The 26,506-nt window shown below is 38.0% G+C and overlaps 1 protein-coding gene across 1 annotated transcript in view; it reads right to left on the bottom strand.

Moving 5' to 3' along the window:
• Positions 1–320: 320 nt before the first annotated feature.
• onecut2 (one cut homeobox 2) overlaps positions 321–26,506 on the bottom strand; it is a 45,385-nt gene continuing 19,199 nt past the window's right edge. The window contains exon 2 of the mRNA XM_084746378.1: positions 321–610. Within this exon, the coding sequence (XP_084602504.1) occupies positions 321–610 (290 nt within the window). The remainder of the gene's footprint in view (positions 611–26,506) is intronic.

Here is a 26,506-nt window from a genome sequence, read left to right as displayed (position 1 = left end):
AGAAGGTTTTTTCCCCAGTGAGGTTTCTACGTTTGATAGGTGAGTTTACCCTTCAGCTTCTTTATGGGTTTACAATGAATTTGCAAAAGGCGGTTAGGCTACAAACAAGTCGTCGCAGTGAGCAGCCCCTCTCTCAGTTTGTCACCTTCGACAAAAGCAAAACAGACAAACAAACAAAAAAATGTAAAAAGTTTGGTTTTCCTCCTCGCTTCGACCGGACGAAACCTCGACCCGCGCCCTCGACCCCTGACATCCCTCCCCACCCAAGACCCCCTCCCCATCGCTCCCCTCCCCTCCCCTCCCTCCTCGCTATCTTATCATCACGCTTTGGTACAAGTGCTGGACGCCGAGGATTGGCCGCCGGGGCTGGCTCCGTCGTCTGTCCATTTGTCCAGGCTCCGGCGGCGGGCGTTCATGAAGAAGTTGCTGACGGTGGTGAGTTCGAGGCCCAGCTGCTGCGAGATGGTGAGCTGCATCTCCTTGGACGGCCGCTTGTTCTCCTTGAAGATGGCCAGCAGGGTGCGGCGCTGCAGGTCGGTGAAGACCAGCCGCGACTTCTTTGGCGTACTGTTGCGCTCCTTCGCCGTGTCCTGCTCCTTCCGTTTGCACGCTGCGAGGAGGGAGGAGAGACGGAGGGGAAAGAGGACAATGAGAGAGAGGAGGTGGGGGGATGATGGGAAGAAGAGACAGAAAATGAAAGTGTTAGTGTTGTTTGTACTGTTTGAACAGCAGTTCAATATTGGAGGAGGATTCAGCAGCGTGTCTTAAATGAAACACAAACAGAAGATGTTGTTGACAGAAGTTCATGTTCCTGTGGACATGGATACCTGTTTATCTGCTGTCTGCACTGTAAAACCACACAAATGTTCAGGAATGTCAAAATGACATGAAAACTTTTTGTCCACTCAACATAATCAGCCATCCCTTGTGAGACTGACATAATCTTTTATGTTAAGTCAAATAAAGTCAGTCTAGCCTGATGAGTTCAAGACCAACTAACAACACATGTATTGTGCACGTAGTATATATTCTGATGTTTGAATTAACTAAAAACCATTCAAAAACGTGTATTCAGGGTTTTTATGTTTAGTCAATTTCTTGTTTAATAAAACAAATAATTTGTATTCATACAACAACAAAAACACACTATTACAACAAGAGCTGTAGTGTTATTCTGAACACAAAAGTGCTTTTCTTCTTAATATAAAACTGCAGCAATTTCCTGAGTTTTTACCAACGTGTTATTTTCTTGAACACACAATTGAATACAAATTAGTCATAGCAACAGTTATTTTCAGACTGTAGGTGTAGCATATTAGCAGACTTCCCAGCATGCATTGTGTGATTGTTAAAACTCTCTGATTCAGGTATCAGCTCAGCTCACTGTAGATATATAAGGCCTTTTCTTCCTCTTATTGAGCTGAGCAGATTGAGGTAAAGACGCTCTGTGTTCAGTTCCTCACTGTTCATCTATCTGCAAACAACATCCATATCCAGTCTCCAATCACAGAAAATCCCTTTGACTGTAATAACATCTAAAATCTGTTTGCACACATTTGTTAGTCTCTCTCTCTGTCTCAATATATTATAGTGTGTACTGTATTTGTTGTCTATTACTCTCTTGTCCAAAGTGAAAGTGAGTCATATTTTAGCTGTGTTTTTGGTTGAAAAAAATGTTACGGGCTTGGTTTGGTATGAATACACACTACAGTTGTGTGATTTTTTTTTTTTACTTATGCAATCTTGAACCTAATATTGTAGATATTATGATTTTATCATGAAGTAATTTACTATTTTCTTATATTGTCCCCTGCACTTGCTGCAATAAGTAGGGCTGTCACTTTTAATTCTAAATTTTAAAGGCTGGGCTCGTGTTATTTGAGGTTTTCATATAATTCTGAAGCTTCTCAGTGTTCCTTATGTAGTCAAATCTGAACCATCAGATTTTGTTTTAGGTAATTGTGTTTCAACGTGAAAATGCCCTTTTCCCAAGCCTGTCTAAAAATGTTTTCCCATTTCCCCGTTTTTATGAGAAAATTTCTAAACATGTTGGATTTCAGCCTCTCATATGTGAATATGTTCTCATTTATTTACTCCTCTCTGACAGTAAACTGTCACTCTTCGGGTTGTGGACAAAACAAGACATTTGAGGACGTCACCTGGGGCTTTGGGAAATACTGATCAACATTTTATTGACGAAACAACAAATTGATTATTGAGGAAATAATGGGCAGATTAATTGATGATGAAAATAATCATCAGTTGGAGCCTCAGACTTTGCTACATATGAACTAACAGCTGAGTGGGAGTTTCCACTTGAAAAACCCACAAAAGAAAACACATGGAATAGCCCTTTAAGTACCATATGAATGTGAGAAAAAATTAAAATCCAATCTGTAACGATCTGTCCAAAATTTTAAATTCACAAGGTCATTTTTTTTAAAACTTTTTTATGATCATGAGCTTGAAGGAAAAAAGACCAAAAACAAACAAACAAAACACACCAATACACAACAACAATGGCACCAACAGTACTAACAGGCCCTCTAATGTGTCTATTGTTGTATCTCAGTCAGTCAGAGGAGGAGGAGGAGGAGGAGGTGTGGGTGCGTTTGATTTGATTACCTCTCTGAATTAAGTATGCATGAGACAGAGCCCGGCTGATCAGTACGAATCAGGTTAAGGACTCAATTCAGTCACAAAACTATTATGTAAGGGGAAGCTATCCAAGCTGTAAACACACACACACACACACACACACACACACACACATGCCCCTCCTCCCATCTCCTCTCAGCTTCTTATCACAGCGTTTAGCGACCTGACAACGGTTGCAAATGAAAGATGGCAGCCGTTTGTGTCTCTGCAGCTCTCTGTCTCATGACCAATGCTTAAGTAGCTCAAACCTTCATGATAAAAACACGTATATGATGTTTACATACAGCTGAAACATTCAAACCAGAGACTCCATGATTTTATGGCTCCACCGTTCCACCAAATGGAAATGTTCTACCTGTCTTGTGCATCATTTTAGGTTAGGGTTAGGTAGGGGGTTAAAATGTAGACGCTACGAAGGGCAGGCTCACATGTGATCATAAGTGTTAAAAATACTTCAAAAACATCCCTTATTGAACCATTATTAATTGTTTAAATCCCTCCATCAAGAAATAAAATAATAACTCTAACTGTGGGAGTGAAGAGGTAAAAAAAATCCCCAAAATATGAGAGAAAGCAACTAAAGAACTTTTACATAAACATGACTTTTATTCTGAGTATAGTATGCATACTACATATTATAACCTGTTTTGAATTCAGAATTTTTAATTGTTCTGTTTTTTGACACAATCCAACTAAAATAGTAAAGCGAGTGTCCTGAATGATCTTGTGTTGTCTGGGTAAATATGTGAAATGTTAATGAAGATATCATGTTAATCCTCCACACTGTCAGGAGTCACAGTGATGTGGTTGTAATGCAGTCTGTCACTGACAGGGGGCACTATTGATCTCTGAATATGAAGATCACTGAGCCACAAACACTCTGGGTTTAATAAATATGGTCAGTGTGTGTGTGTGTGTGTGTGTGTGTGTGTGTGTCAGAGCGCAAAGAGATTTGTCTACTTTGAATCACCACACATTTAATGACAAAAAGTTGTTAATTAAAGGACAATAATAACAATAACAATAATAATGAACTAAACTAAATGGGACATGAACACGTGCCACGAGTCCACAATTGTGCCAAAATGCTATCACAGTTGTGTTTATTCAGTCTGGAGTAGAAACGATCTTGGACGTTGGACCCGACTATTTACTGGAAATGTTCTGTTAGCCTCCTTTTTCCCTCAAAAAAACCCAAAAACAAATATTCCCTCTGTGACTGCTATTGTGTTAAGACATTATTTAAACAGGGAGGGACATAAATGAAACTATCTTCACTACTGCTTTAAACCGACTTCGCCTGCTATTTGTTCACCACAGCTATTCTGAACAACTGCTTCTATCATGGTTTTTCTACAGCTCTTCATGCTGCTTATACTTTATTTTCCAATAGTTCTAACATGTAGTGCCAAAACAACCCATCCAGTAGGCTTTTATTGTGAAATTTAAAGTGTTTTGACATTTTGTCAGACGCAGAAAATCATGTCTTCAGCTTCATAATAATATTATGATATAGATTTTTTTAAAGCTAAAAGCTATGGCAAATGAAAACACAAGCAAACAATGACATCACAAAAGGTAAGGAAAATAAAAATAAGGTGAGTTGATGAAAGCATGAAATGACAAGAGTGGAATGGTAAAACCAGAAGATACAAATATTCACGAAAAGCTGCCATATGAAATCTGATTCAGCAATAATAATCAGATGGGAATCAGACCAGGCATGCTGCAGCTGTTTTGCTGACATGTTTTTTTCTCTTTATGGCAGTAACACATCTGTTAGTGTTGCACACAAACACTGCTCCAAAATCATCCAAAGCACAGTAATTAAAAACAGACAAGTGTTTTCAGTTTCAAGAGTTAGACACTGCACTTCTGTGACTGAGCCTTCATGAATGTCTAGTTATATCTATAGTTTTTGTCCCCTGCTGTCCCACACAGTACAATATGTTTTTTAATAATCAGCTCCAGAAAGTTAGAATATGATGTGCTGGAGTGCAGCCAGATCTGAGACAACTCATGTCCACATAACAAAACTTCTTTAAATTAATTCCAGTTTTTTGAGTTATTCTTTAAGCCTTTATATATATGAAATATATGTCATTTGTGAAATGTTTTGGGTTGCTTTAATTTCTAAACTTGTTCTCTGCCAGAAAACAGTCTTGTCCCAGACAAGAATTTACAACTTCTAGCAATTTAAAAATGTGATAAAAGCCTTCAAATCTAAAACTAACAAAACCTACTGACAACATTTAATCAGGCATAAACAGGTTTATCTATACCCAAAGGACCCCTGTCTCACTTCCTGGTTTAAAAAAAAGACAGGAATACTTCTCAAGCACGGGTAAACTTTCTATTTTTAGACAAATTCATTAACGCTGTAGTCCTTCTAAATCAAAGATAAATAAGACATAACATTTTGTCAACTTCGTAAGAGTTGACGTCTACATTTAATAAAAGAAAATCATCACTAGGAGGCTGGCTAATTACGAGGTTTAATAGCCAAGAATTTGATCTTTTAAAATATATTTTCCAGCACAACTGAAGGGTCAAAACCTGTTTAAAGTATAGTTTTGTCCAAATCCTCAAGAATAAGTGATGTATAATATTTTTTGACAGTAATCATGTCCCTCAATGTTGAACATATCTGTTAGTTAGCATCACTTTCCTGCAGGGCTTTTCTCTTTTCAGTGCGCTCCCTCTCAGCTCCATCTGTTCTTTTGTTTTTCCCAGACTGCTCGCCACGCACTGACTGATCATTGACACCGGGTTAACAGCAGCTTCCACACTTTAAAAGGTAAGTTTGGATTCAACAAAGTCACACAATAACACGAAAAAAAAAAATAATGATTGAGGCAGCAGGAACTTCTGTGAGGTAAAACGACTGATCTTGCAGATGGAGCTTGGTTGATTTGGAGAGAGCAATATTTGGCTGTAACAGCAGTTTCCCATTGGAAAAGGCTGCTTGGTGACAAGATATAGTGGTGTAAATATTTTAAATATATGGACACTTTAGGTTGCTAAACTGCATTTTGCTGCTGACCTTGTCCACAGCAGTTCATTGTTTATCTTCCTACATCGCCATCTACTGTAGCTAAAACACTGATTAATGATAAGTACCTCATACAACCTCACTTCAAATAATCTTAACTATCCCTTTAAGATGGGGCTAATTCAATTTGTTCAAATGCTTTATGTAAGGCAGTTTGCTGGCTATGCATAATTACATCCACGCAGTTGACATAAATGAAGATTTAAAATATAGGAAGGCAGGACTGGGCTGATTACAGTAGCTGTACGAGGCTTTTTTTCCCTTTTATTCCACCTTTATTACATTGCAAGATCAGCGTAAATAAAGAAAAATCTCTTAAACACACGTCAAATCTTGTAAAAATGTTTCAAATAAGCCAACAAGTGAATAAAGAATAAAATGAAATATTATTTCAGACGTTCAAACGTGCACGTCTCCCCTCTCTGTGTCTCTGTGTTTTCTGCTTACTGTAGCTGGATGAAAAGCAGCTCAGCACCCAGACAAAAAAAAAAAGTGCAGACATTTACGTGTAAAAAAAAAAGAAAAAAAAAAAGGAGCAATCAAAATCACCCCCCCGACACACACACACACACACAGGCGCAGTCTGCCGTCAATGGAGAAACAGCACGCTCGAGTGATTCAATCAGGCTTTTTTTCCTCTGGTCGAGGTTACAGTGAGGATGAAATACGCAATTATATTATTCAAAAGGGGTTTACCGGTTTGAGGAGGGGTGAGAGCGAGGCGGGGAGGGGGGGAGGGGTGGCTTTTCTTTAAAGGTAAGGGCTGAATCAATGGGATCAATAAAGCAGGGTTCCTCTGTCTTTCATCAGCTCCCTCTGCCTCTCTCGCAGACATCACTGTACTGCTAAATGCGTCTCTAACTGCAAACGAGATCAGCAGAAAACACGGAGAATCACTCGCCTTCTCTTTCTATTCTTTCTCCGCCTGTGAGTCAGCTGTCAGGTCGCTCTGTCGCAGGCCGCCTCCCTCGTCTCTTTATACACCATCAGAGAAATTAAAACCACAGTCATGATCATTCCCCCTAATGGCACAGCCATCGTTACATCATCATTTCTGTGACCAAATTTCTCACACAACAATCACTGTCTGAATTAGGACCAGGTATCAATCTTCTTCTACCAAAATATGTATCAAAAAACTGTACTGTACATGTATCGTATGTTGGTAACAAATGTTTGTTATAAATTATTCTGTCATCAGATATTTCCTGATTTCTTTTTTCAGTTCTTTACATTTAACATTTATAAATGATGGCTTCTTCACTGTAAAAAAAAATAATAGTTGAGACAACTTAAAATTTCAAGGCAACACACTGCCATAGATTTTTGATTTTGAGCCCGACTCAAACTCTTAAGTTTTCAAATAAACTTTAAAAAGTTTTGCAGACCTATAATGTTTACTGGAGATAATTTACTTTTCTTCCTTAGTAAAACTTGAATTTTAAGCTAAAAGATTGGTCACAGTGAGCTGTGAACTTGATTTGACTTTATTTTACTGCCTGAAAAAAATAAACAGTTTTAAATAAAGATAGAAAAATTTATTAAAATTACTTCAGTGAATTTACTCAAAATTTTAGGTTTATCCAAAGAAGAAAAGTAAATTATCTCAACAAAAGGTCAGTAGTTATTTTTCAAAACTTCTGACTTTTGTTCAAAAATCTATTGCTGTCTGTTGCCTTGAAATTTTGAGTTTTCTCAACTTTTTTTTTTTTTTTATTTTACAGTGTTTAGTTGAAAGAAAAATAGTGTTCCATAGACAGAAATTTTATATTTCTCAAAGTGAGGTGTCATAAAAAGTATTGTTTTCAGTATTGTATTCACATGATACCGAGTCATATTCTTAAAATCCAACCAGCTGTGGCAGATGGCCTGGCTCTGGTTGTTCTCAAAGTTTCTGCCTGTTGAAAGGGAGTTTTTCCTCACTGTTGTTGCCAAGTGCTCGCTCATGGTGGGAACTATTGGGTCTCTAATATTATGACGACGACAGCCTTCATTTATTTACTTTCTGAGAGTGAGATGAGAATATCGATATCAGTCTGAAATCTGAGTGGACTCAGGATGTGGTTAGCCTAGCTTAGCATAAAGACTGGAGAAGGAAAATGGTTAGCTTGGTCCAAAATTTGCACGGCCTTCAAACTTCATTATGATCATCATCATAAATGGATTCTTAAGTTTTTATGTTTGTCTGACACAGGCCTGGTTCAGAGTGCAAAAGCATGCATTGAACCTTCAGGTTAATATTTTGCAGGCTCAGCTGCAATTTAAACAATAAATGCCAAGAAGAAGTAGTTTAGAAAAGTCTATTTTTGAACCTTGCTTTCCCCCCTGTTTCCAGTCTTTATGCTAAGCTAGGCTAAGTATGTCCTGATTCAGACAAACAAGATGTTGATATCAATCTTCTCATCTCACTCTCAGAAACAAAGGAAATAAGCATAGTTCTCAAAATGTTGAACTTTTCTTTTAACATCTTCATCACAGAAATCCTCTTTATCATCATCATCTGCAACATCATTATCATCTACCACCCAAAATCCTAACACCAAGAGTGATCATTCTCATCACAGTCATTCCAAACATCACAAATATCCAGCAACAAAATCCTCATCAGTAGTGCTCAATGCATCACAGTCATTTCATCTTCATTATCATCATCATCACTTTAAATATGCTCATCGCGCTCATGATCATATGCAAGGTACATGGCAGATTTATCATTATACAACATAGGATTGTATAGCGAGATTAAGATATTTCCCTTTTGTCTACTCACAAGAACACAGTGTTCAATTTATAAACAGTGGATTGGTTGGTATTTTTCATGGTGGAGGTCTGAGGATGAATTGTGTCACAGCCAGAGGGGAGAAGCTGCTCTGAGGTCTGGTGGTACAGCAGCAGATACTTCCATTGTCAGATTCATGTCACATGGTGTGGATGGATGGATGGCCGAGATGGAAAACTCACTTCCACTCACTTCATTCAGAAAACTGAACATGGCTGCATGCTGGCAGACTTGGTTAAAAACACTGTGCATTAACAATATAACACTGTCCGCATTTGATTTGGGTTTAATTAACTTGAATGACAGACTTCTGTATAATTTAGCACCACCTGTTCCTGGAAAAATACAGCCTGATCTTACATTTTTCATTATCATGCTTAAAATAGTAGGACTGGCTTGGTCTGCACTGCAGTACAAGAAAAGTGCTGTTTCATTCTTTCTTGTCTTTTAGCATGATATCATGTATGTAGCAATAAGATGCATATTTAAGATTCAAAACAATCTGTAAACATTAAAAAGCCTGAGATTGAGTTTTCTACACCTTTAATAATCAACTGTTAAATTCATCAACAACTATTGTTATAATCCATTCATCGTTTTGAGTTGTTTTTTAATGAAAAAAGTCCAAATTCTCTGATTTCAGCTTCTAAAATATGAGTGTTTTCTGGTTTCTTTGCCCTGTTATAACAGTGAACTGAATATCTTTGGGTTGCGGACAAAACAAGACATTTGAGGAGGAAATTTAATGGACCAAATTGTCAAAATAATCGTCAGATTAATTGATAATGAAAATAATCGTTAGGTGCAGCAATAGAATTTTCAATTAAAGCAACAAGAAATGTGTGTTCTGAGTTTGTCACCTCACAGAAATATGTTACTAACCATACAGCTAATTTTGAATGGTTAAAAAAAAATCACTAAATACATGAAATAAGGTCTCAAAATCCTGAAAATCTCTGCTCTTAAACTCTGGGGCCACGTCCACTCTGCTGTCAGAGTCAAACACCACTACAACCTGAAAACCAGCTGAAACATGGAGCACGTTTGAGCCACCAGAGCCAGAGGACGGTGTCAGGATGGCAGTTTTATTTTCTTCTGTGTCAGGTTGTTGGAACTGAAGTGAGCTGAAGTGAACTGCTGGGCTGATTTGGACTGAGAAAGTCGCTGATGGTATTTTCGTAATTGGCTTTTAGGGATCGGGAGGCGATGTCAATTTGTGGGGCTTATATAGTTTTGGGGGGGTCCACCTAAAAAATCCTTGCAAGATTACTGACAAATTTTGACATGCCAGTCCATACGTCTGGATCCAGGCTAAATTGGTGGTGAAATGATCATTTCTATGGCAGACACATAAATGAAACTGTTCAAGTCCTTTGACAAACAATGCTGAGAGGCATCATTTCAACTTAAAGCCTCTCCTCTATTCACTTGAATGGGGTTGAGTCAAGTGCTGAGCCTTAAGAGCTGGTAACACTCACAGCAAACACATCAATGTATTATACAGAGGTTTGAAGGAGTTTTAAGAAGGTTTTAAAGAGTCAAGGGCTGCTGACCGTCAATAGAAACATCAAGGTGATGTTTTATTGAAGCAGTCATTTCAAGGGAATACTGAGAAACAGAGAGAACTAACAGAGGAGAGAGGTTAGGGAGGAGGAAAGGTAATGGACAGGCAAAGATGGATAGCAGAGGAGAAAAAGAGGAAGGATGGTGAAGTGAGTCGAGATGAGAAAGAAGTTAGGATTGTAGAAAAATGGAAAAGAGATTAGAGATGGAGGGGTGAAGGAGGAGGGTGATGCAGAGAGAAAGGAGAGATGGAAAGGAAACAAGAGCATAAAATAGCATTATGGTGAGAAGGGGGAAAGATGGAAGGAAAGAAAACAGGAAGAGAAGGAGAATATCCCTCCCTCAATGTCAATCTGTTAAATTGACTTTAGTTAAAACTTAATTAAAATAAATAGGTCCAACTCTTGTATGAATTCCCTGCTTGTCACATCCCCCGAGCAACTTTGTGACAATAGATGCTTGCAGATTTTCTGTCAGTTGATTGATCAGTGAATTGGCTACTTGTTTCAGTCCTGGTTGTGGGAGAATCCACGGTCACACTTAGTTTGTTGATAGTTCATAATAGCCATTGGCAACCACTTCTTAGATAAAACTGAAATGTATTGTCCCTCAGGGCTCTATTTTAGGACCACTTCTTTTCACTTTTCACACTCTCTTATTGGAAGACATAACATCAATTGCCATAGATACGCAGATGATATTCAGCTGTACATCTAGAAATGTCAAGATTAGAGCTGCAACAAGTAATCAATTATTAAACTATTTTGATAATCTATTAATTGTTTGAGTGATTTTATAAGAAAGAAAAGTCCAAATTCTTTTATTTTAGCTTTTTAAACATGAATATTTTCTGGTTGCTTTACTCTTCTATGACAGTGAACTGACTATATTTCATTTTTCACCATTTTCTGACATTCAAAGTAATCCATTAATCCAGAAAATAATCAGCTATGACAATAATGTTAATAGCAGCCCTAGTCTAGATGATAGCAAATTAATTGCATTTATGTGTGATTTTAATCTATGGATAACAGAACTTCTTACACCTAAATAAAGATAAAAATGATTGATTCTACTGGGGCAAAGTGTCAGAGAGAGAAGCTTTCGTCTCACAAATATTACCTTTTAAGTCACATACTTCACTCAATATTGCTTTTTCTTTAAGTGTTTTATTCCCAGAATATGTTAGTTAATCCTTAATTTATTGTAAATATCACAATTATTTGACATTTTCATTCACTTTTATGTGAAGCATTTTGTTTTGCAATGTATCCATGGGGTGTGATAAAGACATAAAGTTTATTAAAAGTAAAAGTTTAAAGAGAGGAAGTGAGTGAGCCAGCAGGCTTTGGTTTCATTTTACAGACAGAGAGAGAGTGAGAGGAGGAAGAGGAGCTCTGCAGAGTCATTAGACACTGTTTTCATCCTCGCCACAAAGATAGATCACAGCCTGGCAGCTTTACTATGACAGCCTCAGTCTCCACAGTGTCATGCATGTGTCGCGTTGCTGATGGACACGATTTCCCACAATGCAATATGTAAAGGAAATTGAGGAGGTACTCACAAAATGGTTAGGTGCTGTAAAGCTGAAAAAATGTATGTACAATGTTGCCCTGTATATATATGGGTTTGGTACTGACATGCATTTTTTTGATAGACATTTGTCATCTTTAGCTAGCCAACATGCTAGCCTACATGTAATTCCAGTGAGAAAGGCAGCTAGTAGCAATGATAGCGCTAACCCAGACTATAGACAAAGTTAGCTCTGTAGGTAGTAAAAAATGAACCGTGTCCCAAAAACATCAACAAGCAGCATGGGTTAAAAGCACAGACGTTTCCCTCACACAGGTAACGTTAGCATAAACAATAAATGAATAACACACTAATGTTAATGTTTGAATGTATGAAATTCCTGCTGTTTGCCATCAAAATATACCAGACTCAATATATATATGGTGTGTTATGTTACCACAAAACCTCCTATTAGATGTTAGAAGTTATTTAGCTGTTATGCTAACATTAGCTAAGCATTAGCTTGCTGACTACTAGCCTTCAAATGCTGAAAAAGGTTGGGAGTTGTTGTCTCTCCATCTGTAGTTTTCAACCCGCACATTTTGCAAACTGGAATTAATTTTTTGTTGACCACCATAGTTTTTGTATGCAAACAAAGTTATCTTTGTATATATTTTTTTTAAACTGGAGCTCAGTAACATAATGTTGGTTCTTGAGGGAAATTAAGTGTCAACATCCTAAGAGTGAATAGTTAAAGTAGGTTGATTCAGGAAATGAACTGATTTGTGGATTCACATTTTTTAAATATCATACTGTCATCTTTGGGACTGGGATAAGGTATCAAGTGTTTGGAAGTCAAAAGGCTCAAGTCCAGGTGAAGTCACCAGTCATAGGTGTCAAAGTCCAAGTCCAGCTGCAAGTAATTTTTGATTTTGTTTCTATTTTAACTGTGTGTCCATGTTGGCCCCAGCATCTTTCTGTCAATCAAATAATCGTCTTTGTCTCCTCTGTCAAATCAAACAATGACATCGTCTTTGCTCCCGCCCCCTTGCGAAAGAAACATCCTTATTGGTTGCTCAGAAGACGTTACTGACTTCGATCCTGGTAAGTAATATATGATTATATAAGAGTACTGCACTGCAGCAAAGAAACAATGCTTTTGGATCAATCTTCTGACATTAAAACAGGGACGGACCAATGCTGGATTTTTGGGGCTGATAAAGATATTTTGGAGTAAAAAAACAAAAAATTATATTCTTGATAGTCTTTATACAGACTGTAATATACAGAATATAGAATATATACATGAACACATTTTTTGCAATGATCCCTCAAAAGTGAGTAAAACTTGTGACACACATATGTAATGACGGCATAATATTTTAGTTTAACAATAAACGTTGTTGTCCAAAATAATATCAGGGCGCTGAAACAGTAAAGTTTAACTGCTATTTTTAATTATAAATAACAAAAAAAAAGCAAAATGTTACACTTGAATTAAGAAAATGGATCAAATATACATAAAATCCTGCCTATTAAGTTGATATTTTTCATATCGGTGCATATATATATATTTGCCAATATTGATTAGACCGACATAGCTGTAACATGCCAATATCAGGCTAATATATCAGTCAACTGATTGATCAACTAATATATCGGTTGGGTTATACAATAAAAGTGCACTTATTTTGCTTATTACCTCTTTTAATAAGCATAATGTGTATTAAGATTGAACTATGCTGGAAAATATGCTGTGAACATAAACACACAGTAACAGTGTGAGCGTCTTCCTCACCATTTTCTGCACAAAACTATCCACCACATTGTTAAGATCATTAAATGCTAACAGCTAATCGAGCATTCTGAGCTAACAGGAAGCTCTCCTTTTTGGGATCAGGGAACATTTTCCTCCTTTAGCGCTGTTGCAGACAGATACCTGCTGTATGTCTGTCCGTGACGGTCAGACACAGACAGAGGTGAAGGGTAAAGAGAGTGAGATTGAGATGAAGAGGTAGAGGCTGAGAGGTACAGACAGAGTAACACAGTGAGAGGCTAACAGAAGACAGACAGCAGAGAGTTTGGGGATCAATATGGCTGAATGTAAGGACTCTACAGACTGAGACAGACAGGCTTCATTCTGGAAGAAAAAAAAAAAAGAATTTATAGCACAAAGGGCTGCCATCAACTGGAGAGCTCCTTCTTTCTCTTTATCTGCCGTCTCTTATGTCTCTGACGTTCTTTGTGCGTAATTTCGTATTTTATTGCTGTCTTGCTTTTTTCTTTGTCTTTTTTATCACCATTTCCTCCATCGCCTCCCCTTCTTGCATTTTGCCTTTTTCTCATCTTTTGTTCCTCTTGTTCTCACCTGTCATCTTTCTTTTGCATCCTCCTCCTTCTCTCTTTTGTCTCTCATCGTCTTTCCTTTTCTCCTCCTCTCTTCTCCTCCTTCCTGCCTCCTTGCCTCTGTGTCTCCTTCCCCTCCTTCATCTTCCTGCCCCTCCTACCTTTCTGTCTCTCTCTTCCCTCCCTCCTTCTCCTTTCTCCACGTCTCCCCTCTTCCTTCTTCTCTCTGTGTATCTTTTTTTTATTGCACCATTACCACTTAAGCCCTGGTATCCATTACACAGAGGGCATATAAGTGCAGGGTAAGTACTAAAGTCGCCCTTCAACATACACTTCACTGCTTGTGTGTGGCGCCACATTTGGATGCTTCGACACTCCGTCATGAGCCGGCAGGGCTGAGCGATGTTTTGATGAAATCGTTAATTAGCTGTGCATCGTTACATTGTTAATGTGTGTGATGTCGTCGTGATGTCACAGGTGACATTTCCCCCCCAAATAATCTCAACTGTTAACTGCCACTTTATTCTGCCTGCTGCTGAGGAAGTGTTGACAATAAACCTTCTTCACAGCAGCCATATTGATCTGCAATAGTCGTGTAAACACAGGTGTTGCCTATGATACTAATTAAGGTCCTCTTTGTTTGACCTGAATGGAATGGGTCCTTAATTTGTATCATCTGTGTTTAAACCACTATCAATATGGCTGCCATGAAATATTTTATCAGTCGCATGATTTTCACAGCGTGATCAGTAGGGCTGCAACTACCCAGTATTATTTTGATCATCAATTACTCTGTCAGTATCATTTTCTGGATTCATCGATTATTAATCAATTAATGGTTTGGTCTGTAAAATGTCAGAAAAAGGTGAAAAATGTTGAACACTGTTTTCCAAAGCCCACGATGACGTCTTCAAATGTCGTGTTTTGTCCAAAACTCAAAGATATTCAGTTTATTGTCATAGAAAACTAAAGAATTCAGAAAATATTCACATTGGAAGCTGAAATCTGAGAATTTGGGCATTTTTTAAACAAAAAAAGACTAAAAATCAATTAAATTATCAATTATCAAAATAGTTGTCAATTCATTTAGCAATTGATTAATTAATAACCAAATAAAGAGTGTACTAAACACACCACTCCTCAATTAGAAAAGCCCTTAATTATAAAATTAAGTAGAATTTAAAATGTGCTAATTCAGAAGTGCATCATGCTGGCTATTAATCATTGGATAAATTAATAATTTACAGCCAACTGTAAGTGCGCAAGATCGCTCTAGTGGTGTACAGAGGAATGTCAGAAATATTTTTTATGACAAAAAAAACAAAAAAAACCCCAATACTATCAACATACTACAACATGTTGAATGAAAATGCATACGAGATCACTGAAATGTAATTCAAATGAAGTACTTTTTTGTTCTAATATCAGCCAGCTGTGTAGTCATGATCATGTAGCGCACGCATACATCGTCCATGATTACTGGTAGTTATGAGCTAAACTGTGATGGCAAGATAGTACATGGAGATGAGTGAAGAGACTGAAAATAATAAAGACAATGAAATCATGGATTCAAATGGGAATTATTAAGGAGAAAAGTGCAGATCAGCAGCAGAATATTTTGAGCAGCCATGCTGAAAATGAAGTGGAGCACAAGTGGCTACATAAGAAGCACCAGTGTTCACAGCACCTGCTAGAAAGAGCTACTTGGAGAACTCAATGATCTCTGAGATGATGTTGAGATGACGTGTATTGGAAATGCCTCTGATACAGACTAAATGGCTGTATTGAAAAGTAGGCCTGCGGCATGTCTTAGTCTTGGTCTATCTCAAACCAGATGTTAGCCCTAAATCAAAGCAGGTCTTAAATACAACACTGTCACACTGTAAAACGTAATGAGTTTGTACAATGTGCACAATGAAGACACATATACAAGTCTTGCTTCACAAATCTATGGTTTCCCTCCAGACCCGACCAGGTCATGGTAATGAAAGAACATGTGAGCAGTGCCCAGGATAAGATGATCACAAAATGTTCAACTTTTGACCTTCCAGCAGCATGACAGACCAAAGCATATTTTGCATTACAAGTTATTCCAGCAGATTATTCAAAGTTTAGAGCTTTAGACCTGGTGCTCACACCATGTCACTGGCCCTGTCAACAAGAACTCATCTGTACAGCAATCTGATATCACATCATTTATTAACCCCAAACAGGACCCTGCTATTTCCCAGCAGCAAACCAATTTTTTAAAACATATTTCAAACATAAGGAAAGAAATTGTAGTGGAGCATTGGTTTTTAATTCTGCATATAGTCTGATAACAATTATAAAACATTATTAACAGTTAAATTAATGTTGTCCTACAGTAAAAATGAAGATTATTGGGTTCTATGGAGTGTGATGGCACAGTGCCATCGTGGCATTCTTTAAATGTCCCATAAAATGGTATCATTCCTTCCTTAATGTGAGGCCTTTATTTTGAAAGAGGATGATGAGGCAGCAGTGACACCTCAGTCTTGACAGGTACACGTGTTGTTTGACACCACACCACTGTCATTAAATATCTAACTTCAGAATGACCATATCAGCCAGTTGTGCAGGAAAAAATAATGCCTGATAGAAAGAGTCAACTAATAAAGACAATCTGGATCGGAGGACAGGGACCACAAGCACCAGGAAAAGACCAAAACACATCTGGTGGCAAGACAATTCACTCTGGAGGGAACTTTCATGTTTTAAAGATACCAAAATACAACCGTTCAGTCAGCAAGTCTTTTTTGTTGCTTTCTTGGCTCCACTATTCCTGTCAAAAAAAAAAGTCCAAATGACAGGATAATACAGATCATTTAATAAAAACAACCTTATCATCATGCAAACAAGCACATTAAGTCAATACAAAAGAAAATATTTAGCAAAAAAAACATCCAGTACACTCACATGGTGACCACATGCATTCACTAGAACCCATTAAGTCAAACAGCTGCAGCTCACAAGGTGACGCAAGATGAATCTTTTTGTATCATGAGATTTCTGTTATGGTCGATGCATTTGCTGCGATGACTCATAAGTCAGAACTGAGAGGACTGATGACCAAAACAGAGGATTCTTCCTAGTAGCTGGAATATTACAGCGTTTCACATTGTGCAGACTTCATGAGATGCCAGAGCTCAGCCTGGCAGCCTGGCACACACACTTGATGCATCATAGCTCAGCACTTAAATTCACACACACACACACACACACACACACACACACACACACACACACACACACACACACACACACACACATAGATGTGTACAGAGACACAGCATTGTAGCAATCAGCACTGCACTATAAGTGTGTGTGTGTGTGTGTGTGTGTGTGTGTGTGTGTGTGTGTGTGTGTGTGTGTGGTTGTGCTTAATGCACCACGATGCTTTCCTCCTTCCGTTTTGTGAAGATAACCGGAAATGGAACGACAGACTGAAGACGCTCTCTGTCTCCGTTTCTCTCTCTCTCACAAACACATTCAGCAGAAACTGAGAGCATGAATGAATCTGTATACTTGAACAATATTGCACTGTGCAGTACATCTAGCTGGGAAATAAGGCAGCAATAATGTTCATATTGATCATTTTTGAGGGTTAATTAACCAATTAATTATTTAGCTTCTGATTTGTTACAAAAAAGAGGCAAATTACTCAATTTCCAGAGCCTAAATTATACCCTCTGTTATGTTTCCAAGTCCAAAACTAAAAAGATGGAAATTAACACAGATATACAACCTAAAAACGTAGCAAATCTGCATTTGAGAAGCTTTAAAGTTGAGATAAAATAATAATAAAAAAAAAAAACCTTTTAACCCTTTTAGATCACATCTTTGGTCATATTGTGCCCTTATTTATGACTCATTCTTGAGAATTGGAACATTCTGTGGGGGCTTCGATTTTTACTCTTCAATTACGTAGAAAAAATATATGTTAAAAGATCAAACTCTTGGCTATTAAACTTTGTAACAGGCAGACCTATTTGTGATTTAAAAAAATAATAATAATTTATGCAGATTTTCCATCTGACAGAACTGACAAAACGTTTTTTTCATTTCACAGCTTAGTTGTTTTATTTTTTTAGTGAATCAGAGTTCTCTTCATGTTAATCAAAACACACAGGTCCCATACATAGAATTTAAAGGATATAAGTGGTGATATTCTGTGTTTTCTTCTTGCCCTCAATTCCTATGAAAAAGCTAAAACCAACAATGAATTCCTCCTACAAATGCAAGGAAATATTGTCCAAACAGAGACAAACACTAATATTTCCAGGCACTGGCCCTGTGGCCTCCACACCCCTAAATTTGGTACATTTTTGATGACCCAAATGTAAGCTAAGCTGTGTTTCTCACTTGTCCCAGGAGTTGTGTTGAGGTGCTGAGGTCCTGAAGGCATTGTTTCCAATGAAAAACTAGACTTCTCAGCTGCTTAAGGAATCTGGCAGCACACACCGCAGTACATAGATGTGTCACATTCTAGTGATTTCCTACTTCTATGCCTACATTTTTGTTGATTAATTTTGCTATTTCATCATCCACTTTTTGTATTTCTGGTTCTTCTGTAAATATTGTGTTAGCAGATTGATTAGGCTAAACCTAGACTTCAGTAGCTGCGACTTATTGGTAGCTAAAAGGCACAAAGGAATTAGATATTTCTGTAACTATAACATTTTGTTGCAAAGGCTTGGAGTATGGGTCTTATCTGACATGCCTGATGGTTTGTTACACAGAACCACCTGGGAAATTGTCCTTAGAAACTGTTTGGAAAATGGCAAGCACTTTCAAAAAAACACTTGACAGGTGATTGTCTGTCTATCACGTCTAACACGGGCTGACTTTAACCAATCAGATCAAACTCTTGTCGAAGCCAGTCAGGAGAAGAGCAAAAACATATTTTCTATTATCTATGCTAAACTCTTCAGGAGAAAACATTTTTTGCTCGAGACGAGTCACTTCCATGGATGCTTCCCACTGACCTAAACCCACACCTGTGGCTGCCAGTAGTCCCTCTGAGGACGCTGACTGGCTGCACAAATGGATAACTTTGCGTGCCTTGCCGCTGGATTCCAACGACATGAAATATTTGGTGGCAACAGAGTAACTTCTTTTGGCTACAAACTCTGCCATACCTGATCTTCTTAATCAGCTTCATTGTTGCCCAAAAACACATCTATGAGCCACACTGTTGCACTTCTTGCGTTTTTTTCAATGCCATGACCTGGTCGGGTCTGGAGGGAAACCCTAGATTTGTGAAACACTTGTGTGTCTTCATTGTGCATATTGTACAAACTCATTATCTTTTACAGTGTGACAGTGCTGTATTTAAGACATGCTTTGATTTAGGGCTAAGAAACATTTGGTTCAAGATAAGGAAAGACCATGGTTTGAGTTAAAATGATCACTCTCACAAGTTCTTTGCCCATCTAGATAAAAATGTACACTATTTCCTCCTTTTTGATAAAAAACTACCAGCTGTTTAAGGAACTTATCGAGGCTTTTAAAAAAAATGAAATTAAGGGTTTCTGTTTTCTAGTGATATGCACTTGTGTACATCCTGCACTACATCACATATACAGACAAATGGACAGATCTGTTTCTTTGATTGACTGCACTGAGAACAAAGACAGAGAGAAAGTGACTATTCACAGTGTGTAATCACTGAATCAGTGTGTGTGTGTGTGTGTGTGTGTGTGTGTGTGTGTGTGTGTGTGTGTGTGTGTGTGTACAGAGAGACAGTTTATCAGTGTATCATCTGTATGTCCACACAGTCTGTGGTGACATCACCGGACAAAGCGCTCACTGCCCACTTACACACACACACACACACACACACACTGTAATGTATCTTCAGTTGTTTACCAGGAGAAAGGGGCTGACCAATCACAGCCTCTGGTGGCTCAGTGATGTCATTGAGCTGATGAGGAAATGGCCTCAGAGGAATTTGATGTCATCCACCTTTCTCTCTCTCTGTCTTCTACTCCTCTCGTTTTCCATTTTGTCTCATTTGCTCTGTACACCTTAAGTTTGGCCACAAAACAATCAGACATGTACACTGTAATGTAAATAACAACAAGGACAAAATCAACATGTGATTTATGAAGCCAGGTCTCAGTCGTCATGTTCCTGCTCTTATTTATGTTGTTGATACGTAGTTAAAGTTGTCATCAGATGCTTTTTCAACTATTTGACACATTTATTGTCCTTATCTTTCCTTTCATTCATAAGCATTTTAGAAGTCCAAAAAGGTAAAGGTATCAGTAAACATTCAACATTACTGTTCCACAAACTAGAGTCCTGCACCGAGTCGGGTATCTGACAGGTGATCTGCAAAAACGTTGTGTAACGGATAAAAAATATATTAATATAAATTCACAGCTGCGTGTGGGCAACAGGTGAAAACAATAATATGACACGTACAATTCAAGATTTTTGCCCTGGACAAATCAGAAATGAAAATGATCGTGCAGTTTTTAAAATTTATATCCTCTAATGCAGTAATATCAAGCCTAATCAGCAAGCCGGATTTTATTGTGAAAGCCTACGACACAACCTTCGGCCCCACATCCTGGGACGCCACCTTAGATCAGGGGGCTGCAGTGTGAGAGCTTTTTCATGCTAGATAACACCATCTTCTGCTGCTGCTGCTCATTCCAGCAGTTCTCTTCTTCTTAGAGTGACTATTTTTTGACAGATGATCCGTCACAGCGCCCCCTACCTCCTGGCAGTGAAAACAGCAACAGCTCGTCAATGGCGTGGAAAGAGTTAATAAGGAAAACAGATGTGACAATATTTCATCTCTTGACACTTTGTGATTTTATTTTGTTTAGTGGATGTTGTTAACGTATGTAGCTTCCCAGCTGAGACCCGGGAGGAGGGGAAGAATATGTCGCCAATCGTCTGTTGATGGGCTGTCGGTGGCCGGTAGGAAAATATTAACATATCAACCAATCATATTAGATAAGGCCTTATAAGGCCAGGCTATGAGAAACCTGCATATTCTAGCTGGAGTACTCCGACAATAACCAGGATACTGTGGTGCCATGGTGATGGTGGTTGCCATGATGACAGAGTGGTTGCCACAGTGACAGATCAAGATTCAACTGCACCAAAACTTGGATGCTGTCAGAATCAGATATACAGTGTAAAAATGAAATTTTTTTTTAGAGAACTCAACATTTCAATGCAACGAACTGTAGTAGAATTTTGAGGCCAACTCAATATCTTAAGTTTGAAAAAAGTTTTAAAAATGAGTTTAAGTAAATAAGTTTTGAATTGTACTAACTCAAAACATTTTATTTAAGAAAAACTATTGAGTAATATCATTGAAGTGAAAGTAAATGTCAAAATTTTAATATCTTCAGTTAAAACTATTTCATTTTTCAGACAGTAAGAAAGACAAATCAGGTTCACAGCTCACTGTGACCAATTTTTTATATATTTTTTTTTTACTTTTTAAAACTCAAATATTCAAGTTTGTCTAAAGAAGAAAAGTAAGTTTTCTCAATTTAAGATTATTTAAAGTTTATCTCAAAACTTAAAGAGTTTGAGTTGGGCTCAAAACTCAAAAATCTATTGGAGTCCGTTGCCTTGAAGTCGTCTCAACTATTTTTACAGTGCATACAGGGATATGAGTAAGCAGGTTGCTCATGTTCCATGTAAACGCTGTATCAAAACCAGGATATGTTGAACAATGTTGGGCGTTTCCACTTTCCCAGGGGACCAAAAACCTGCATTTTAAACAAGAACCTGTAGACTTAATTCAGTTTCTGTATGAGAGTCCCAGGTGCTAAAAAGTACATTAAGACGTGTAGTGATTGTGCTATAAAGCTTGTAAAAAGTGAGAGAAATCCCAGCAACAAATAAAAGTGAAATAAAAGTTTGATGTCGAATGTGAGCGTCTCTGGAGAGGAAGTTTAAAAAACTTCTGGGAAAACATTTACTAACCTTTAACCTGCTAAATGTTGACAGTGAGGATAAGTCAGAGGGAAGCTCTGTTTGGACATGACACACACACTCACACACACTGATGGACTAATGGATGATGAGTTAACCGGCCTCTCAGTACCTCTCCTTATCAGTGCTGTTTTTTTGGCAGCCTGAAGTCATCGCCGCTCAGTCTCCCTGCACGGAGCTCCACCAGAGAACAAACACGGGCAGAGAGATAATCTTCCCTGATCAATAGATTGTATTGTAATCGGTGATTGATCAAAAGGAGGTTGGGCAGCTATAAACGGACATCCTGGCAAACCGCTCACCGCTGTGTTTGTCTCCAAACGATCAGCGGCAAGTGATACGAGTTGATCGGGTTTCCTGCTCTGAGGCATGAAAAGCAGCTCATAGATGAAAGAGACACACAAAATAAAGTGTGGTGTCCACACACTTTTGGCCACATTGAGTATTTTCTTTTTCTTACCCTTTTCCTACCCAGTTTCAGTGATTAGCTTCTTTGTTGTCACCAGAGATGAACTCATTCTTTGTTTTACTTCATTCTTTTATGTTATTATTCATTTTAATCTTTATTTTCTTTTTTTATCTGTAGTTTTTTCTCCAGCATGTTTCCGCCTGCTCTGTCCTGCAAAACCTGTCTGCATTAAAGGCCATAACATCTACAATTGGATCCCATCCATCCAATATGAAACATAATCCAATAACAGACAGATTCAGCTTAATGAATCCAGTTATGTGGCACAATCAAATAAAAGAGGATTCCCTTCAAACCTTTCTGTCTGATACACATCAAACTGGCTGCTTTTAATGCTTTTACCACCAAATCTGCAGGAGGTGAGCGAGAGCAATTTGACCCCGAAAATGTGCTTTGGTTTCTCTGTGACTTTTTTTTTTTTTTTTTTGGTTTGGCTCAGACTTCATCGGCACAAACAGTACGAATGATAAGACAAAAAAAGTCAACAGAAGAAATGCAAAGTGTGTAGGTGAGATAAAGAAATCCGTATGTCATCTTAAGAAGAAAAGAAACAAGTAGCCACAGGTCACGAGGCTCCAAGAGCACTTTTAGATCTCAGTTATGTGTCTTTCGGTATAGAGGACAGACAGAGAGGAGGAAGAGGGTTTTTTGATGAACGTTATGTTCATCTTCTCATGCACTAATACTGAAAACACAACTTTATTCTTATTTCTTTCTTTATTCCTATATCTTTTTCTTTTTTTAAGATTTGTCTTTATTCTCGACATTTCAACTTTATTCTCAGCACTTGGGCTTTATTCTCAATGTCTGGACTTAACTCATAACACTCCAACTTTATTTTTGACCTATCGACTTTATTCTCAACATTATGACTTTATTCTTGACTTTTCAACTTAATTCTCAACATTCTGACTTTATCCTCGGATATTTGACTTTATTCTCAACTTTTCAACTTTATTCTTGACATTTGGACTTCATCCCTCCTCTGGCTTATTTTTTATGCCTGGAACTAGTGCTGAAAGTTCTACTTTTTTCTGACATTTCAGCTTTATTCTCGACATTTCAATTTCATTCTCGACAGTTGGACTTCATTCTCAATACTTGGACTTTATTGTAGACAGTTTGACTTCATTCTCGACATTCAAACTTTATCCTTGAAACTTCAACTTTATTCTCAGCATTTTGACTTTATGCTTAAAATGCAACATTTAAATAAATCTCCCTCCTCTGACTTCTTTTTTTATTCTTATGCCTGGCACTAATACTGAAAGTTTGACTTCATCCTTGACCTTCAAGTTTACTCTCAACACTTTGACTTTATCCTGGACATTTCAACTATTCACCATTTTACTTTCTTCAGGAAGCATAAAATTAAACAAATCTTTCTTATTTCTTATGATCTTATTCTTTGCCCCTTCATGGCCTTCTGTGTCAATAAACTGACACAGTACGGTGGCCCTAAGAGCTCAATTTACTGCAACTTAAGACAACACATGCAAACAGATAAAATGCATGCAACTAAATAAAACATGGGCAAACTGAGAGGCACATTCCCCTGTTTCACATCAGATGTGCAGCATGATGAAACGCACTGCAAACATAGACCACACAACAAAGTACAAAAGACACAACCAAATAGTATCCCCTGGAATTCTGTTTACTTTATGCAGTTACACACCCCGTGTTGTGTAGCACGTCCACTGCCAATGCAGAAAGTGTGGAAGTGGTGGTGGTTAATGTGCACGTCTGACTTTTATTAGCGACTAGAGATCGTTGCAATTTAATGTTTGCTTTTTAAAAACCTGTGATAATGATTTAAGCTCGACTGTATTTGACATGTGTTGATATTACAGAGAGAAATCTGAGATTTAGCACAAAATCTGTTCTTCTCTGGTGATAGGGTTGAATTATGGGAAAGTTTACATGCACAGACCATACCATTACATTTCAATTACTACATTATTAATTTGCATATAATATTGAATGTTAAAGTGTCCATGTTATTATTATTATTATTGTTATCATGAGCCATTCAGATGCAGCTTGTCTCTCTCCCTCTTGTATAATGTCAGCTCTCTCTCCCCCTCTCTCAGTCCACCCCTCCCTCCCTCTCCCCCCCTCCTCCATCTCTTCCAGGAACTGGTCTGGATCAGGTTCCTGCAGATCAATGGAGATCTGGGTCCGCACCGTTTACGTTATCGTTGCCAGTATTAATGCTCTTTTAATCTGCTCGGGATTACAGCCATCGATCCACATCATCCATCCGCACGCACGGCCGAGCCCAAAACTGCAGCTTCACACACGCACACACACACACACGCGCGCGCACTTGAGAAAAACGAAAAAACACACTGACTCGCAGCCAGAGAGAGAGAGAAACCAAAATAACAGAAAACAACAACACGAGCAGAGACTGGAGCAGGAAGGACAACAAACAAACTTCCTTGTTTGTGTTCCGTCTCAGTATCTGACCATCACGGTATTGATCGGTTATAGATACACATCAGCACATTTACATACAGAGAAGTGTCAGCTGAGGCAGCAAACACACAGATCACAGAGGAGATAAAAATACGAAAAATCAAATGGACTTTGAATGCTAATAATAATAATTTATTTTCTTTTTATGTTATTGTTGATTTGTCTGATCAGTTACAACATTAAAAGCAATATACTGCTACTATTGCTACTGAAAATAACAATAAAGAATATAAATAATATATAATATTAATACTTAACTATTCTAGCACACAATTTTAGATTAATTTATTTTTAATATTACTGTTTTTATGTATCAATGGTATCTAATTTTACATATTAATAGTAAGTGGATAATAACAATTACTGTAAAAATAATCCTAATAACAACAATGTAATAAATGTATTTGTTGGTATGTTTGGTTGTTTGTTTGTCATCCTCAGAGGTGAACACATGATTTTGGTCAGCCACAAGGTCAAACCAGACCTTGTGTGTTTATTTTCCTTTTTTTTTCTTTTTAAACTGTTTGTCTTTCACCATAAAGCCTGCCTGCTGCCTGACAGGTCCGTCCTGCCTGTCGTCGTTCATTACGCCTCCGGACAGAGTTATTTCAGCTGCGATGTGACACCAATACTAATGAACCTGAGGGAGGGAGGAGGGACGAGCAGAGAGCGGAGACAGAGGGAGCGAGAGAAAAAAGAATTCGAAAGGAAGAGGATGTTAAAAAAAAAAAAACAGAGAAAACAAACCAACAGCGACCAGGAGGAATTAATGGGATTGGGGAGTGGCGTTCAGTGGGCTCAGTCTATTTAAAGGTGCTCTATGTGCCTCATAGAAACATCAGTGAATCAGTCCCTTCTGATGTTTCAGACATACTGTTTACAAGTGATCAGCCTCTGCTTTGCCCGTCCCCTCTAAACCCAGCACCACCCAAACAAGGCCTCACATCCAGACCTTCTTCTTTTCCATCAGCTCCGACCTGAACTGCTATGAGTCCGTGCTATTGATCGGACCAGAGCCTGTGACACCATACAAACTGTACCACTGACCAAGTCTGAGCACATTTTATTATTTACAGAATGAGCCCGCTGCATCATCATCTTCACACTGAGTCCTGAATACACCACATCTCACACACTATCCTCCGTATGTGAAATGTCAGAAAAACACACGTGCCTCTACGTGAATTCAACACTCGTGAAATTCTGTTTCATTTGTGATGAAACAGCAGCCATTTGACTGAAATAGTAGCATAAACTCCAAAGTTTGATACTAACAAGTCAAATAAAATCATGCATGCAAGATCAAATAAAAGGCTACTTTTCATCATGCAAAATGATCCAATCAATCAGCCAATCAAGATGCAGCTAATGAGTGATTATAATGTACCTTTGGTCTGTGAAAACTGTTGCATTTTGTACAGCAGTCAGCTATGTTAGCTCCTGGTTTAGCACCTAGAGTCAGTGTCCAGTCAGGCCTTTTTCTTCAGATTTGGGGTTGAGTGCTATATTTTTTTCAGTGTCCATATCAATACGGATTATTAGTAATCAAGAAACCCAATAACAGACGTTTGGAACTGATATACATTTGCAGGTTGCAGGTGCAGTCACTCTGCAATCAGGACCTCGGGTATTAAAATCCTGGAGAGTGCAGCCGGTCAGGGCC

The sequence above is a fragment of the Lutjanus erythropterus genome, chromosome 20 (assembly GCF_056507025.1).
Source record: "Lutjanus erythropterus isolate fLutEry1 chromosome 20, fLutEry1.hap2, whole genome shotgun sequence".
NCBI classification, from domain to species: Eukaryota; Metazoa; Chordata; class Actinopteri; order Lutjaniformes; family Lutjanidae; genus Lutjanus; species Lutjanus erythropterus.
The sequence above is the reverse complement of the archived record's forward strand: the minus strand, read 5'-3'. Positions and strand labels throughout refer to the sequence as shown.